A 15,212-nucleotide genomic window follows, 5' to 3' on the forward strand; every position below is an offset into this window, starting at 1 on the left:
TTACAAATATTTATTGTGTTAAAAAATTAAAAAACGTGACTCGTTTTGATTGGGTTTGACAAGGCCGAGTCATCAGGTTTTTCTTAAAGAGGAGTCGAGTCAGAAAACCAGATTTTCCAACTATGCTCCAAATGGCTTGGAGTCGGCTGGATCAGACCGATTCAGGCCAATTTTGACTGATTCAATTCCCGATTCTGATATTTAAAACCTAGTGGAAATACATCCTAAAAATTACAAGTTGAATCACTGTAATATGATAAAAATGCGAAACAGTGACCATGTGCAAAACCATACTCATTTCCCCCTTCCCAGTCCTTACATTTTCAAGCTATCTTTCAGACAAATGAACATCATTTATTGATAATTATATAATAACCGTTTCCTGCTTTGTATCAGAGACATCACAGCACGGTGCAGAACAAGCTCAGAACCTCAGAGATTCCTCATACAAAATTTCCTACACATGAAGAAGACCTACACATGATTCCTCATCTTTTCCTCCAAATGATAGGAAAATCAACCATTTCTCTCATTCTCTGCTGAAACAGAATGAATAAATGAATTTCTTATGAATGGGTTATTCGAAATGATGAACAAGTATGTGCACAGAAATCCTGTATTTTAGATATCCATACGATTAACTCATTTGGTCCTTCTGCTCCTCCTTTCAAGAGCTTCTCATCCTCGGAATTGTTAGAAGAGCCAGAGAAACTGAAGGCCACCTATCATCAGAGCCTGTCTTTCTCTTTGCTACTGTTTTCTGGAGGTAATGATAGGAATTGCAAGATCCTCTGAATCTGCACTGTGTCAACCCGGAACTTCTCGGCAATCTGGTGGATACCCATAGGGTCATCATGGACATCAGCCTTGCCTTCATGCAGAAGGATGATTTGCCGCAACTGGGCCACATTCAAAGTTTCAGGAGGAACTGGGTTTTCTTCATACCTCCCTGATCGGGGCTTTGTATCCCGTTGCTTAGGCAAGGGACGATTATACCTCTCCACAACAAATGCCTGCACCATAAGTTTGGAATGAACCAACAAACACTCAAAAGCATTGAATAAAGTATGCAGAAGGGTAATAAGCAGTTAAATGACAATTATGACTACCAGTAAAAGCATGCTCCAGCATGTTCATCGGGCAGCGTACTTGAATGTTAAACAGATTTCATAATGGAGCCCATTTGGATGAAAGTATGAATTGCAAATAGGCCTCCATTTATCTTTAGTAAAAAACACTACACAGGACAATTTTCAAGAAAACCCCCCCTTTTTTTCTTCAAATTGAGTTTACCTGATAATTTTTCTTTTAGCGGGTTTAGTTTTACCTGTAAACCAACTGTAAGGGTTTTTATTTGGAGAGTACCAACAGGATTTACACTCTAAAGCAAAAGGATGAGAAAAGTGTGTAAATCAGAATATAAAATAAAATGGACAAGACGAGGATAGAACCAACATCACACTAGTAAGTGTTTTAGGAATTATACCTAGCAGGATTGAAAGCATCAAGAGGACGGGCCTGGGTGCAATGGTAAGGTTGCTCCATTGTGACCAAGTGGTCACGGACTCATGGGTTCGAGTCTGGAAACAGCCTCTCTGCAAAAGCAGGGGTAAGGTTGCATACATTATGACCCCCCCAGACCCCGCAGTGGTGGGAGCCTCGTGCACTGGGTACGCCCTTTAGGATTGAAAGCATCATATGTCTCCAAGTGGATAAGGCTTCTGAATGTAACAACAAAACTCTTCCTTTCATACATCATATATAGAAACACAAGGGAGTACATCTAGGCTCTTGGGCTCCTAACTAAATGGGGACTTTACAACGAGGAATAGTTTGTACACCAAGAAGAAGAAACAGAAACAATGCAAAGGAGCCAAAATAAAAGAGGAACACAATAATATCCCAGTATGACATGAAATAGGAGTTGAGATCTTGTCAAAGGAGAAGAAATGTAGTCCAAGAGAGATCAGGAATAGAAGAAAGAAGAACACAGCGGAGAGTGACAAAAGCTACAAAACTTTCACAATTATTTTAACTAACAAATCCAAACCACCACCACCACCAATCAGTACTTATATTAAATAGAACAGGAAAAAAAACATTTCTGAGAAATATCCAAATTGAAAGACAAATCAGTTATATAAGTTCATGTAACATGATATATTTCAGCAAAAAAGGTACATATACGGTCCCAAATTGACGAAACAGCATACAACAATTACTCCAGCCTCCGCATAACAGTTTTCTGGCCTTTCTTTAGCAACCTCACAGTCACAATGTGAAGAGCAACTAATCAGTGGCTCTGTATCAGAGCTAGATTTTGATTCACTATAACTCCAATGGGGGAAAGAATAGTGAAACAAGATGATAGCATAGTGCTGTTGTACCATGTGCAAAAAAATTCCAAGAAACAAGAGTGCTACGGCTTAACACATGGCCATAATACAATGTTAAATAATAAATACATTGTACAACTCATTTCACTTAAGCCTTATCCCAACTAATTGGAATTGGCTACAAGCTAATCATCCACTTTAAAGCCACAGCAGTTGTTACAAATTTATATCAAATAAAATGCAGGTAATAACAGCAAAATAGTAATTGTTGACAAGATTGTAGGATCAACTATCTACGATAACAGGTAATAGTAGCAAATAATACTATTACATCTAATAATTAATAAGATGAACTCAAGGGGGCAAATTATCGACATTCCCATGAATGGAATAGCCCTAGTTGGCTAGTTCTATTAACTACAGCAGCCAATATTCCACCATATGCTACCTTAGTAAATTTATCAAATTCATCAGTTCAGTAACAAACCTTCCTATTCATATTAAATTAGTGGAAGAAAATGAAGCGAAAAGCTTAAAATTAAGTTTTTGCATCATCCGAAAGGAAAAAAAAATAAAAACTAGAACAAGTTAAATAACATATCTTGATGGATTACTGAAAAAAAAAATGTCAATGTCTTTCATAAACTCACCTCACCCATTTCAAGTTTCCCTCCAGGTTTTGATTTAATTCTACCCACCATCTGATTAAGCATGGTGTCATATTGTGGATCTCGCTCTTCAAGGACATTATCAGTGTTCACCCTTGAGACATCAACTAGAATAAAGAAAGAAAGGATAACACCAATAACAGAATGTGAAAATTATGATTCTGAAGCATAACATCAATATCAACTTTTTATACACAAAATTCTAGCAATTATCAAGGTGGATGTTCGAAAGACTCATTCATCTCAAGCTCAGTAGTTGAGAATGATGAACAATGCAAACAAGCAACGGCCCTATACACTTCATAAAAGTGCCTAGCATAATATGACCTGAACTGTGAGTAAAAAAAATATTGTATAGAAGATTCATAAAATTTGGGTTTAAAGTTTGAACTTGAACTTCAACTTGCAGGGTTTCGGTTAAGATTTCAAACACAAAATTTGGTTCAAACAATTAAATAAAACATGAGTGGGTGCAAGACACCAGTCCCAGGTTTAATTTAGCATGTCACCCTTACCTGTGTTTGTCTCAGTTCCAAGCTAGGACGAAGGGGCAAAAGGAGATACAAACTAAAGTTGCTACTTGCTAGCAGAAGGAACAAAGGGAGATACATGCACATTCTAGAGAATTGCCCACATCATTACTCTCTCTCATGCTTTACGAGAGTATGAGCATCTTCTTCTTGCTGGGTAGCAAAGTTTGATTTTCATGGCGTTTGTGATCCCTAAGATGGAGTTGAGTTAGACAAGGAAAAGGTAAGAATTTTCTACTCTTATCATGGTCTAGATGGTCCATACTAAAAAGGAAATGCTAAATATAAAAGAACGTCCCCAAAAAAAAAAAAAAAATCAGTTTATTTGTTTAAACGTTCCTGGTATTTCCCTTTCTTGGTTTAGCTGACAAGACAACTTTTACATGGCCTGTAGAGGAGTAAAAAAAAAATTTATGAAAAAACTAACTTGGCTAACTAATCTAGGTTCCTTTTCTATACCAATGATATAGAAGAAAGGTTGGTCTAACCATATTGGGGACTGCAAGGGAGGGGAGGGGGGGGGGGGAGAGAGACAAAGGAGGTGGGAAGTGGAATTTAATTTTCAAAAGTACATATTCAGTGGGACAGTTTCTCTACACAGCCCATTCAGGAAGCCTTTCCTAAGCAGCCCCAAAAAATTGCTGTGTGGCAAATTAGATGGGACCCAAATTTTGTGGACACCCAAGGTCCCCAATTCATATGTCAAGTTTCAGCCCAAACGGAGCTTGTCAAGTGGCAAATTAGAGCTTTGAAAAATCCAGGACAATGGAACAGTCCATAGTAGTGGTCGGAGTAACATACACGTGGATGGACATACATGGGGATGCATGGGTAAAGATGGGAGGGAATTTGATTAAATTTGAGTATGAAAATTTGACACGTCTAATCCATACCAAATCCTCTCTATCCAATGGTCGGAATTTCCAGATAATCTGTCCACATAGGCTCATATGGTGGACCATTAGGAAACCCTCCCTAAATGGGGCCATGAGAAACAGTTTTCCCCTTATTGAATTTAAAGTATCAACCAAAAGTTGATGAAAAGAAGAGAGATCAAGAATTAAGAAAAATTAAATATTCCCAATCAGCCACTTATTTGTTGAGACATAGGATGGTTGAAAAGCCCATAGGAGGTAATAGACAAACATGCTGGACTGGACAGTAACAGTATATCTGAGACTAATGCTAGCAAAGAAAGGATAGATAGTTAATTTAATCAGAAAGAAAAACTCCTGAGCAATCATTTTCATTATACACTAACTATTCATAAAAAAGGGGGTATTTGAAGCAGACGTAGCCCACAGAACTATAGTAGGCAGCATTAAGCAAAGATATGCTAATGGAAAGCAGGGTGATCAACATAGAGATTGAAGAGTAAATTATGACATGGCCATAAAATAGCCCAGATTTTATGAAGTAGATAAAGTAATTAAGAAACAACGCATACTCACAATGAGATGGTTGAAATGAAAATGCCAAGATGGATGAGTGGCAAGAGTCAAAGCCACAGATCATAAATAAATACTGAGCAGAAAATTGATGGAAACACAAATTGGCAAAAAGATTAGGGTAAATCAATAGAGATGGTCCAGTCCATTCGCACTACTTAAGAGAAGTGTAGTAAAACTGTCACCTATGAGTTTGCAGCTACAGGTGGCTCCAGGCTCCAACTAGTCCCCGTGATTTTAAGTGATCGTTTGGTATTTTAGGTGGTTGACGGTATTAGATGATTGCCTAAAGTGTATTTTAAAGCTGGGTACCACCACAAAATTTATGATGCATTGCTAATTAATAAACGGTTAAAGAGGTTATGGGAAGTAGCATTACAGTGGAAGGAAACAACCTTTCACTATCAGAGAAAACATGTATTTGGTCATTTGGGATCTTGTGGGTTTAAATTGTTTAGTTGTTGCGTCTAAATGGATATGGGGAATGGCAAACAGGCACATGTATTGGGTAAACAGAAAGGATAACAGGACTTGTGTTCGGATAGGCCCTGAATTGAGTGGAATGGAAGACGGACCACTGTAAAGTTTCACAATTTGGAGTAGATTCCCATATGAAGTGCTCTGTGCAGATGGTTCTTCAAAAAAATTCAATGGATTTCGCCTTCCAAATAAAAAAGTCCCTAAGCATGTATCCATGCAACTGTTTGCTACTTGGTTCCACTGCTGTTCTCTTTTATACAGCATTATAGATATGCCTCAAGTTTTGAATCCCTTGTGAGTATTTCTTTAAGAGTTTATTAAAAAAAAAAAAAAAATCAATTTTTCATTATCAAAGCATCACAAGCTTATATGCTATATCTTGAGAGAAATTCATTGTGGAACTATAGAAGCACAGAGATGGTAGATTGAAATGGAGCATGTATCAAATAAAGAAGGAAATTTATGGAGGATATGAAAGACTACACTGTTTTCTTGAAAATTAAGGAAGAATTAAAGAACTTGGGGGAAAAAAATCGTTATCACTCAGTTTTCCGATAGGTTAGGAACTTCATGTATTTTCCATAAACAAAACGGCGTGAAAGGTTGGACATGATAGGGAGAAAGGAATCCGAAAGTATCATTGAATGACCGCTGGAAATGGGCCTAGAACTCTAGCTATGTCTATGAAACATTCGGCGAGGATCATCGAGTCTGATGAGAAAATCTAAGGAAGAACTCATCTTACATAAAAAAGGAATTCTTCAGTGGACCAAGTTCTTGCGTCTTAAATTTTGCAAGAGATAATTTCACAACATCCGAGATAAAATTCAGAGAAGACATGCCCTTAGGCTTTAGGTACAACATAAACTTGCGGAGAAGGAGAAGAGTCAAGGAGGAACATAATCAGTTAGGCGCATGAATAAATCAAGCTTTAGAGTTTCAAAGGTCTATACTTACCTCAGATCATATTGGCATCTAAGACTCTCGGTAGAGCCTTGTAGCATCAAATGAGTTCTAGATGGATCGAACTGACCCAAACATCAATTCCTCAAGAGGAGAAATTGATGATTATCGATGATTATGTAATGTACTTTTGGAATTTGGATTAACGTCCTGATATACATGTAAATGTGAGAATGCAATGGGAGTACACTGACCTGAATCGGGAGCTCCAATGGCTCCATCATTGCCGCTCTCCGTTGACTCAATAAGAACAGCCGGTGGCCGCTGGTGCTCGACATTCTTCTTCACCTGCGAAATCGATGTGGGCGCTGCGTCGGGGCTCCAACTCCGGCCACGCCCTGACGCTCGGCGCAAGGCCTGCCCCATAAAATGTCGTCGGTGATTGGTTTGAATTACAGTTGCATTTGCTGCTGCTGCTGAAGCCTCAATGAACGAACTAGGTAGGGTTTCGGCTCTATAGGTCTATGGATTATTGATTCTTATATGAAGAAGAGAACGAGAAGCCACTGGTAATCAGTAAAAGTGATGAAGCTTGCAAGAAGAGCCGATGAAAGCAGGGGCAAGTCCTCCGATCGTGCACCAACTTGCGCTTCGAAAGCAAAAACACAGGTGCTCTGAGTCTGTGCTCAACACAAGTTAAAGTTGAGAATAGGACGTCCACGTATCTGGTTCATTTGCGAACCACGTTTCTTTTCTACATTGATCATGTGGCAATTTTCAAGCCGTTTGCCAAGAGGTAAAATAAAGGAAAATTATCAACGCCACCCCTAACGTTTGCTTATATTTTAAAGCACACACACTAACTACCATAATATCAACTATTACCTATTTTTTAACAGTGTTAATCTTTGAATTTCATTTGACCAAAATACCCTTTACACTAAAACATAAAAGGGCAACACAGTCACTAAATTAATCCATTTTTAGTTAGAATCTTCGTCGTCACTCCTTCAACGAGCCTAAGTAGTCTTCATCCACTCCGACTTCAGACTTCAGTTGTTGTTGTAAGGTCGCACCACCACCGCCGGCACTCTCCCTCACCACCTGTTCTCCTTGACGACTGCCACAGCGACTGTGACTCATCTTCATCGGTTATTGATGACGGTGATATTGCCTCTTCCTCCTTCCGCAGACCCTTGCCTTTCGACCTCAATCCCCTGCCCTTGGATGACGTTGACGTCGACGTCGCCGGTGATGTCTTTGCTATTTTTTATGTGAGTTAGAATCACCACAAGATCAGTCGATTGGAAGAACTATCAAAACTGTGAAGTTCCCATCTATCAGCTTGTCGTACCATACATCTGCAAACTAAAAACTTGCTCTGTGTGATTCTAGAATTTGACAGGTTTAAATAGAATAAAATTAATGTTTTAATCATCTATGATGCAACAAACTGAAACCAGAATCAATAAAAGAAATCAAATTGAGAATATCAAACTAGAAAACTGAGATTTTGAAGAGTTGTACTTGAAATCGAATTAGTAACAGAACCTTTAAAACATAAACTGATCTCAGATTCAAGGGGGAATTCAACAGAGATGTTAGCACAATTTTATCAAAGATCTATGTTGTAATTGAAGTTGAAATAAAGCACAAACTAGAAGTTAAAATTTTTCCAGCAAACTAGATATCCTAGGGATGAGAATTGAAAGTTGTTACCTGGGAAGCAGAAAAGATATGAGAAGGGATAGAAGATCCAGTTCAGGAATCCACCCAAGCGAAGATCTAGAATCCACCGAAAACTTTTTATGGAATCTAACAGATTAAGCTGCGGAATCCACATCCACAGTAATCCACTGAGTAAAACCTCTTTAATTCAGAAGAGACGGCTGAAATCCATGGACCAAGTAGCAGCAAAGCTTCTTCTTCTTCATTCATTAAATCGTGGGGTAGGGCTTTGCCGTTCGTTATTTAAGAGAATCAATAACTTACCCCATTAAAATGGAGAAGGACCATCATAAATGTAGACTACTGCAAACAATTATAACTGGAGAAACCAAGGATATATTGCTCTCAAACAATGTGAAGCTGGCACAAAACTGAAAACCCTAACTATAAAACAACATCATCAACGAAAATATAACACAGTAAACAGAATACTGTTTACGCTGGGCTTCATCGATTGACTCTTGGTCACCGGAGTAGGTCTCTTCTTCAGAAGCCAGTAGGTTGTAGTGGATATTCTCCAAGGTCGTCCGCTGAGTGTGAGGAAGAAGAAGGGTTTGTGGGTGTTTTAATTGAAAGGATAGATTAGGTACTTCGCTCTTTAAGAAGGGGCACAATTATCTTTTAAAAAATATTAAATAACTGACATCACCATTGAATAGTTCTTAACTAACGGTAGGGGGTCTGTGTGGAATTAGTTTGGCAAAGCAAGGGGTGGCACTGAAATTATGGTAGTTGGTGGGTGTGCCTTAAAATATAGGCAAACGTCAGGGGGGTGGCACTGATAATTTCCCTAAAATAAAGCATGAGAAAAAGAACGCCACCCGATCATGAGTTGTGGCGTGTACCTTTGCCCGACCAGAAACAGCTGGCCAAAAATTATCGCCCCGCCTCACCCCGCCCCTTTCTTTTCCCATAAAACATGAGAGAGAGAGAGAGAGAGAGAGAGAGAGAGAATGTTATATAGTCGTGTATGACGCGTAACACTTGTGCCCAAACACAAGCCGTGCGAAATGACTTGTGAAATGACTGCCATGCCTCCATAAAAAAGCGAAAATACCCGAGGGCATCATTTCGTGTTGCCTATATCTGGGTGTAGGGGCCGCATGCTACACGTAACCAGGTAGTGTTCTAAGGGCAAGAGAATGCTAACCAATTGTGTAGCCCCTGCACCAGCACGATAGCCAACTAAGGGCAAAATGATCTTTTCGACTTTTCGTGTATAAAGGCATTGGTTTGTGTGTAGGCACAGGAACTATGCTAACTGCGTGATTGGTTAACAACGCAATGGTGGGTTGGTTCAGGTTCTCCGATGGGAGCTTTGAGCCTTTGATCAAGATTCCAAAAAAGGAAGATACACAACTGTTATTTTATCTAGGGTAAATTACACGTCACCCCCTGATTTTCAAACGAAACTTAGATCACCCTCTAATTTTTGAAAAAACTCAAATCACCCCCTCGTTTAGACCCCAATATGACAAATTAGTTCCTACCGTTAGTTTTATGTTGTTAAATGATGATGTCAGCCAGTTAAATAAATTTAAATCCCTAGACTACCCTTGACCACTGTTGAAGATGAAGGCTAGTATTGTAAATTTAATTCTAATGTTTTAGTACAAGGGTAAAATAGTTATTTCACACCAATAACAACGACAGACTAACACCGTTACTGTAGAGGGGGTGATTTGAGTTTTTTCAAAAATCAGGGGGATCTGAGTTTCGTTTGAAAATCAAGGGGTGATGTGTAATTTACCCAATTTACAATAGTACCCTTTCTTCATCTTCAACATTGATCAAGGGTAGTCTAGGGATTTTAATTTATTTAATTGGCTGACATCATCACTTAACGGCATAAAACTAACGGTAGGAATTAATTTATCATATTGGGGTCCAAACCAGGGGGTGATTTAAGTTTTTTCAAAAATTAGGGGGTGATCTTATTTTCGTTTGAAAATCAGAGGGTGACTTGTAATATACCAAAAAAAATAAAATTAAAAAGGTGGTCAAGGAGGTGGAGGGAGAACGGAAAAAAAGAGAGAAAAAAAGAGAAGGAGAGACAACATAGTCCTTTCTCCGCTGTCTGCTCTCTGCTCTCTGCTCTCCGGAAGAAGTGTAGACACGCAGTGTGTCTCGAGGCTTGGCCGTGTGATCCCCATTTCATTTTGCAAAGTGCAAACTGAAGAAGGCGGCGAAGAGGTCGGGAGGCTCGGGAGGGAAAAAAATTAAACGCCGGGATCAAAGTAAAGTAGAATAATGGGGTGGTTCAGGTTCTCCAATCTCGGCTCCATCTATAAACCCTACGTCTCAAGGATCTCTTCCTGTTCATCTCAACACACGAGAAAGGGCTCCAATTATTTCTACATTTCCTTCGATTCTCATCTGCAAGACGATCATCATCATCCTTATTACAAGGTCCCCAGGAGATGGCATGTTGGCCATTCCCATCATCGGTCGGGAGAGGAGGGAAAGAACATATTTAAACTGGGTCTTGCTGCTGACATTGCTCTTGCTTCCGGCAAAGCCTTCACTGGATACTTAACCGGCAGCACTGCTATTATCGCCGACGCCGCCCATTCTATCTCCGATGTCGTACGTTCGATTCCCATCCCAAGAGTCTCTCAATATGTGTCTTCATTTACTGGATTTTTTTTTGAGGTTTCAGTTTATTCTTTCTTATTATAGTCATATTCATTTCCCAAACGAGTAACGAAGATCACTTAGTGTTAAAGTAGTGATCCTTTCACGATTTTGCCGAAACGAGAGAATGCGCAGAAAAAAAAAAAAACTCTATGTGGATAGAGATCCCGTTCATTCCTTACTTGTCTAATTCATCCACAAGAGAGTTCTAGAGACTGGGTAACCATAGAACTTGATGTTTACGAAGACATTAAGGCAAGTCTCTGAAATCAGATGGGAGTTAGATACTGGCTGAACACACAAGTAGATGTTCATGAAGAAATTAAGAGCAAGCCTACCAAATCTGATGAACCAGTCTTAATGGACTGACTGAACCAGAAATAAGTCTGCAATTATAACCGTTAAGATGTTCTCACTTCAGAAGAGATGGCTAACTGTCAGCTCATGTCATATCGACCAAACAAACCAACTGGAGCACAGTAAACATGTAATGTATATTACCCATACTTCGGCGGTGCCTCCCTTGTAAAAAGTATATGGAGTTTCCAAACGGAAACAGTGTTTTGAGTTTAACTCTGTTTTTGTTTAAATTCCCTTGCTAATACATGAAATTCTTATAGAAATTATAGAGATGGTGAAAAATGTTGAAAATTTAAATGGCACATTGGAAAATGATAGAAACTAAAAATTGATACCACAGGGTTAAATAGATAGGTCTTGATGTATGAGCCCATAATATCCATAGTTGTCACGTCGTCATGGCGATCCAAGTCTGTGGAGTGGTGTCATGTCGATATATCGACATGTCGCCCGCCATGGCGATCATATCGACCATGTTTTATTTTTTATTTTCTCTATTTTTAATGTCATTTAGTATGCTATAATATATGCCCTATAACATCAAAAATTAACATGAAAGTGTACTACTAATCTACTATGGTTTAATTCATGAAAGTGTAATATCCATTAGTGTATATGAGATCATGGATTATCAAATAATTGATAGCAATAGTCTTGCTGATAATAAAGTTGAAAAATCATGAGAGTTGAGATATGATTCATATGAAAGTGACTACAAAAGTAATAAAACAAAAAAACAATTACAAGAACGTAATTTATATTAAGTGAATAAAGCTAATAAACAACCCATCTAAATAAATAAAAAAAAATTGCTGATGTGAATATGTGATTGTGTATTAGTCAATGGTGTATGAGTGTTTTCTGTTTGATGTTTTTTTAATTTTTTTTATGTCAAGGAAAAAGCATTAAAATAAAAAATGGTTAAAAAAGATTATTGTTAAAAAATTAAGTATTATAATTTGAAACAACCATGTCGCCCGATATGGCCATATGTCGTGGTAAGGCGTCCATGGCGGCGCCATGGCGACGACATGGAGGCCATATCGGTCGATATTTTTACATCATCCATATCGGTGGTCGATATGCCCACTTCTCCAGCGATATGCGCGATGGCGTTGATATGGCGACGCCATGACAACTATGATAATATCTAGGGATTCAGTTTTAGGATTCGTGATGTGGAGCACAACATTGTTGCAAGTTTTCTAGCACGATGTGGTTGGTAAAAATGATGAATTCAAAGTTGCAATTGTTGTCGACTGCTAGAATAATGGAATATTGTGTTCCAATGGAAGAAAATCTGGGATTATCAGTTCTAGATGCTCTCCCATCAAATATACGCCTAGAAACCATTACATAAGATAGAAACCTTTTGTAATGCTTTAACGAGATCAATACCTGGTGCCATCCTCACTATCATGCACAACCTGGAAGAATAATCATATTCTGCAAAGATTATTAGAGTTGGTAGTTTCATCCTTTCTTTATTGTTTCAATCCACTTAATCTCTTTAATCACCATTGTCGCTCGAAAATGGTCCTACCCCCCTCTATATTGCAATTCTCACTTCCTTGAGTCAAAGATGTTGGACCAATTGAAATATTTTTTAATGGATTAGGAAACATTGTAAGATTAGCGTTTCAGTTATACATTTACTAATATGTATCTTTTAAAGCATAGTAAAAGCTTATATCTGTTTGCTTCCATGCTTATTGCTATTATATTTTTTGATTCTACAGGTCCTTAGTGGCATTGCTTTGTGGTCATTTCAGGCTTCGAGGGCTCCTAAGGATAAAGAACACCCATATGGTTGATTTGTACCTACGCGTTACTCTATGAATCTCAGGATATGCATGGCTTGCCTGTTAGTCCATCTGATATTATTCTGCATGATTATTATTCAAGGAAAGAGAAACCAGCTTATTTGCATTAGGGATTTTCTTCTGTTTTTTTGGCAGTTAGCTTTGGGCTGTCTGATACCTTTTTCATAGTTGGTATCTGGATGTGAGAGTTTGAATAGTTTTGTAGGGCACTTTTCAAATTAGGTATGCCAAGAAATTTCCCAAGAATAAAGTTCACATGATAATTATTGTTAACACAAAGATGTATATGAACTCCAGAAGCAATGTCAAAAATTGACCTGGAAATCCTGAAATTTCCTTCAGTTTCTATGCTGGAACCTTATTGACAACTTATAATGTGGAGGAGGTTTAACATAAATTTACACCTTTTTCAAAATTTCAAATGCTGACAACTTAGAGTAATAGTTTCTTTTTGTGTTCTGCTATCAGACTGTCTGTAAGATTCATAGGAATTATATTCTTGATAGCGCACTTCCTGATATGTTGTGGAAATCTATGGAATGATTGCCTTTTCAAACTGTACACAAACTTCACTTGTAGTTTTCCTTAATGAAGGACCCACCTTTTCTACAACAACAAACTCAGCCTTATCCCAACTTAATGGGGTCGGCTACATGGATCCAAACAACACAAAGTAGAGAAAACAAAGATCTACCCAAAAAGAGAAAGAAAGATGGGAAAAGAGGGATGGGGAAAGAGATGAGAAATGAAAAAGGAAAAAAAAAAAGACAAATGGAAGGTGATAAATAAATAGAAAAATGAAAGATGAATAATGAAAGATAGTAAGAGGCAAGAGGCACAACCCAGCACGTCGGGGGAATCTCATCTAACCAGGATCTGCGACATGGATCCTTGCCCTCCAATAGGCTCTGTTTGAGGTCATACTTGGTACAAGACCTAGACTATGTATGTCCTTCCTCACCACTTCTCCTATGGTCATTTTAGGTCTGCCCCTAGCTCTTTTAGCTCCTTCAATCGGGATCATATCACTCCTCCTTACTGGGGCGTCCCTAGGCCTCCATTGGATATGACCATACTACCTTAAACGACTCTCTCGGAGCTTGTCATTGATCGGGGCAACTCCCAAATCCACTCTTATATGTTCAGTCCGTATTTCCTTCCTTGTTTTTCCTCACATCCATCTTGACATCCTTATTTCTGCTACACAAAGCTTATCAATATGACACTTGTCAACTGCCCAACATTCTGCCCCATACATCATGTTTGGTCGAACAAAAGTCCTATAGAACTTTCCTTTAAGCTTTAAAGGAATACGTCGGTCACACAACACTCCGGATGCACTTCTCCACTTCATCCATTCCACTTTAATTCTATGTGAAACATCATCCTCTATATCACTTTCTTTATTGATGATTGACCCTATATATCTAAAATAGTCACTTTGCGGTAGATATCTCTCTTTCCTCAATTTGCACCATATCAGTATCCATCATAGGACCCATCTTTTCTAAGGAGACAAATTCACTGATGCATAGCAACCATGAGATGCTATAGATTGTTGCCTTTTCAAGCTGTACACAAACGTCACTTGTGGTTTTCCTTAATGAAGGACCCACCTTTTCTAAGGAGACAAATTCACTGATGCATAGCAATCATGAGATGTTGGCCACTGTAACCTCAAATCTAGACCAAGATCTGCCAAATTTCAATGTTATTTTGTTCCCATTTATGTCCTCTGTTCACGTTCATTGTGTGACATTAGAAGTTTAGTTTTCATATATTATGCACCCCAAAAACTTTTGGAAGCAAATTTGTCAATTAAGTTACAAAATTAACTAATATCCCAACTAATTTGGAGTTGATTTCAAGAGCCATGTTATGCCATTAAACTCGACTTAGTTACAACAATATGGGGAAAAGGCTAAAGGAACTGTAGAAGAAAACAAATTTTTTTTTTAAGAGTATTTTGACCATCACAGCTATTCAAATTAAAATGGCCTATAGAAGGAACTGTTAAGCTCCTTAGCTATGATGCAATCACTTGAAGTTGGGTGATCTTGGGTTTTAGCGAACTTCTGTGCTTGCTTTCTGTCAGTTTAGAGATCTTTCAGGTATGTAGTACTGAAGTTCTAGATATTGCTTTACGAGCACATACCATGCTTGAATCCTATTTTGCAAACATTGTGATTCTTGTGCGGGATCAGCTAACCTTACTTGCTGATTGTTCTGCTGTGTGGTGTGCACCAGTTCTGTGGAATAAGGCAAAATTCCTTTTCAAGAAACAAAATCTATGTAGAGTTTC

General features: G+C 38.3%; 2 protein-coding genes across 2 annotated transcripts in view; one reads left to right on the forward strand and one right to left on the reverse strand.

The window, feature by feature from the left end:
- Positions 1-527: 527 nt before the first annotated feature.
- Positions 528-6,791, reverse strand: LOC122659657. Its single transcript, XM_043854756.1, has 3 exons — positions 6,620-6,791; positions 2,987-3,111; positions 528-1,013 (listed from the first exon to the last, which is right to left on the reverse strand). Exons 1-3 carry the CDS (start codon positions 6,789-6,791, stop codon positions 729-731), a joined length of 582 nt encoding a protein of 193 aa, XP_043710691.1. The 3' UTR covers positions 528-728.
- Positions 6,792-10,234: 3,443 nt separating this feature from the next.
- Positions 10,235-15,212, forward strand: part of LOC122659516 (metal tolerance protein 2-like) — a 37,995-nt gene continuing 33,017 nt past the window's right edge. Inside the window, exons 1-2 of the mRNA XM_043854618.1 lie at positions 10,235-10,679; positions 12,827-12,896. Coding sequence (XP_043710553.1) covers positions 10,344-10,679; positions 12,827-12,896 — 406 coding nt within the window. The 5' untranslated portion in view covers positions 10,235-10,343. The remainder of the gene's footprint in view (positions 10,680-12,826; positions 12,897-15,212) is intronic.

Source organism: Telopea speciosissima, chromosome 4, assembly GCF_018873765.1.
Source record: "Telopea speciosissima isolate NSW1024214 ecotype Mountain lineage chromosome 4, Tspe_v1, whole genome shotgun sequence".
Classification (NCBI taxonomy): domain Eukaryota; kingdom Viridiplantae; phylum Streptophyta; class Magnoliopsida; order Proteales; family Proteaceae; genus Telopea; species Telopea speciosissima.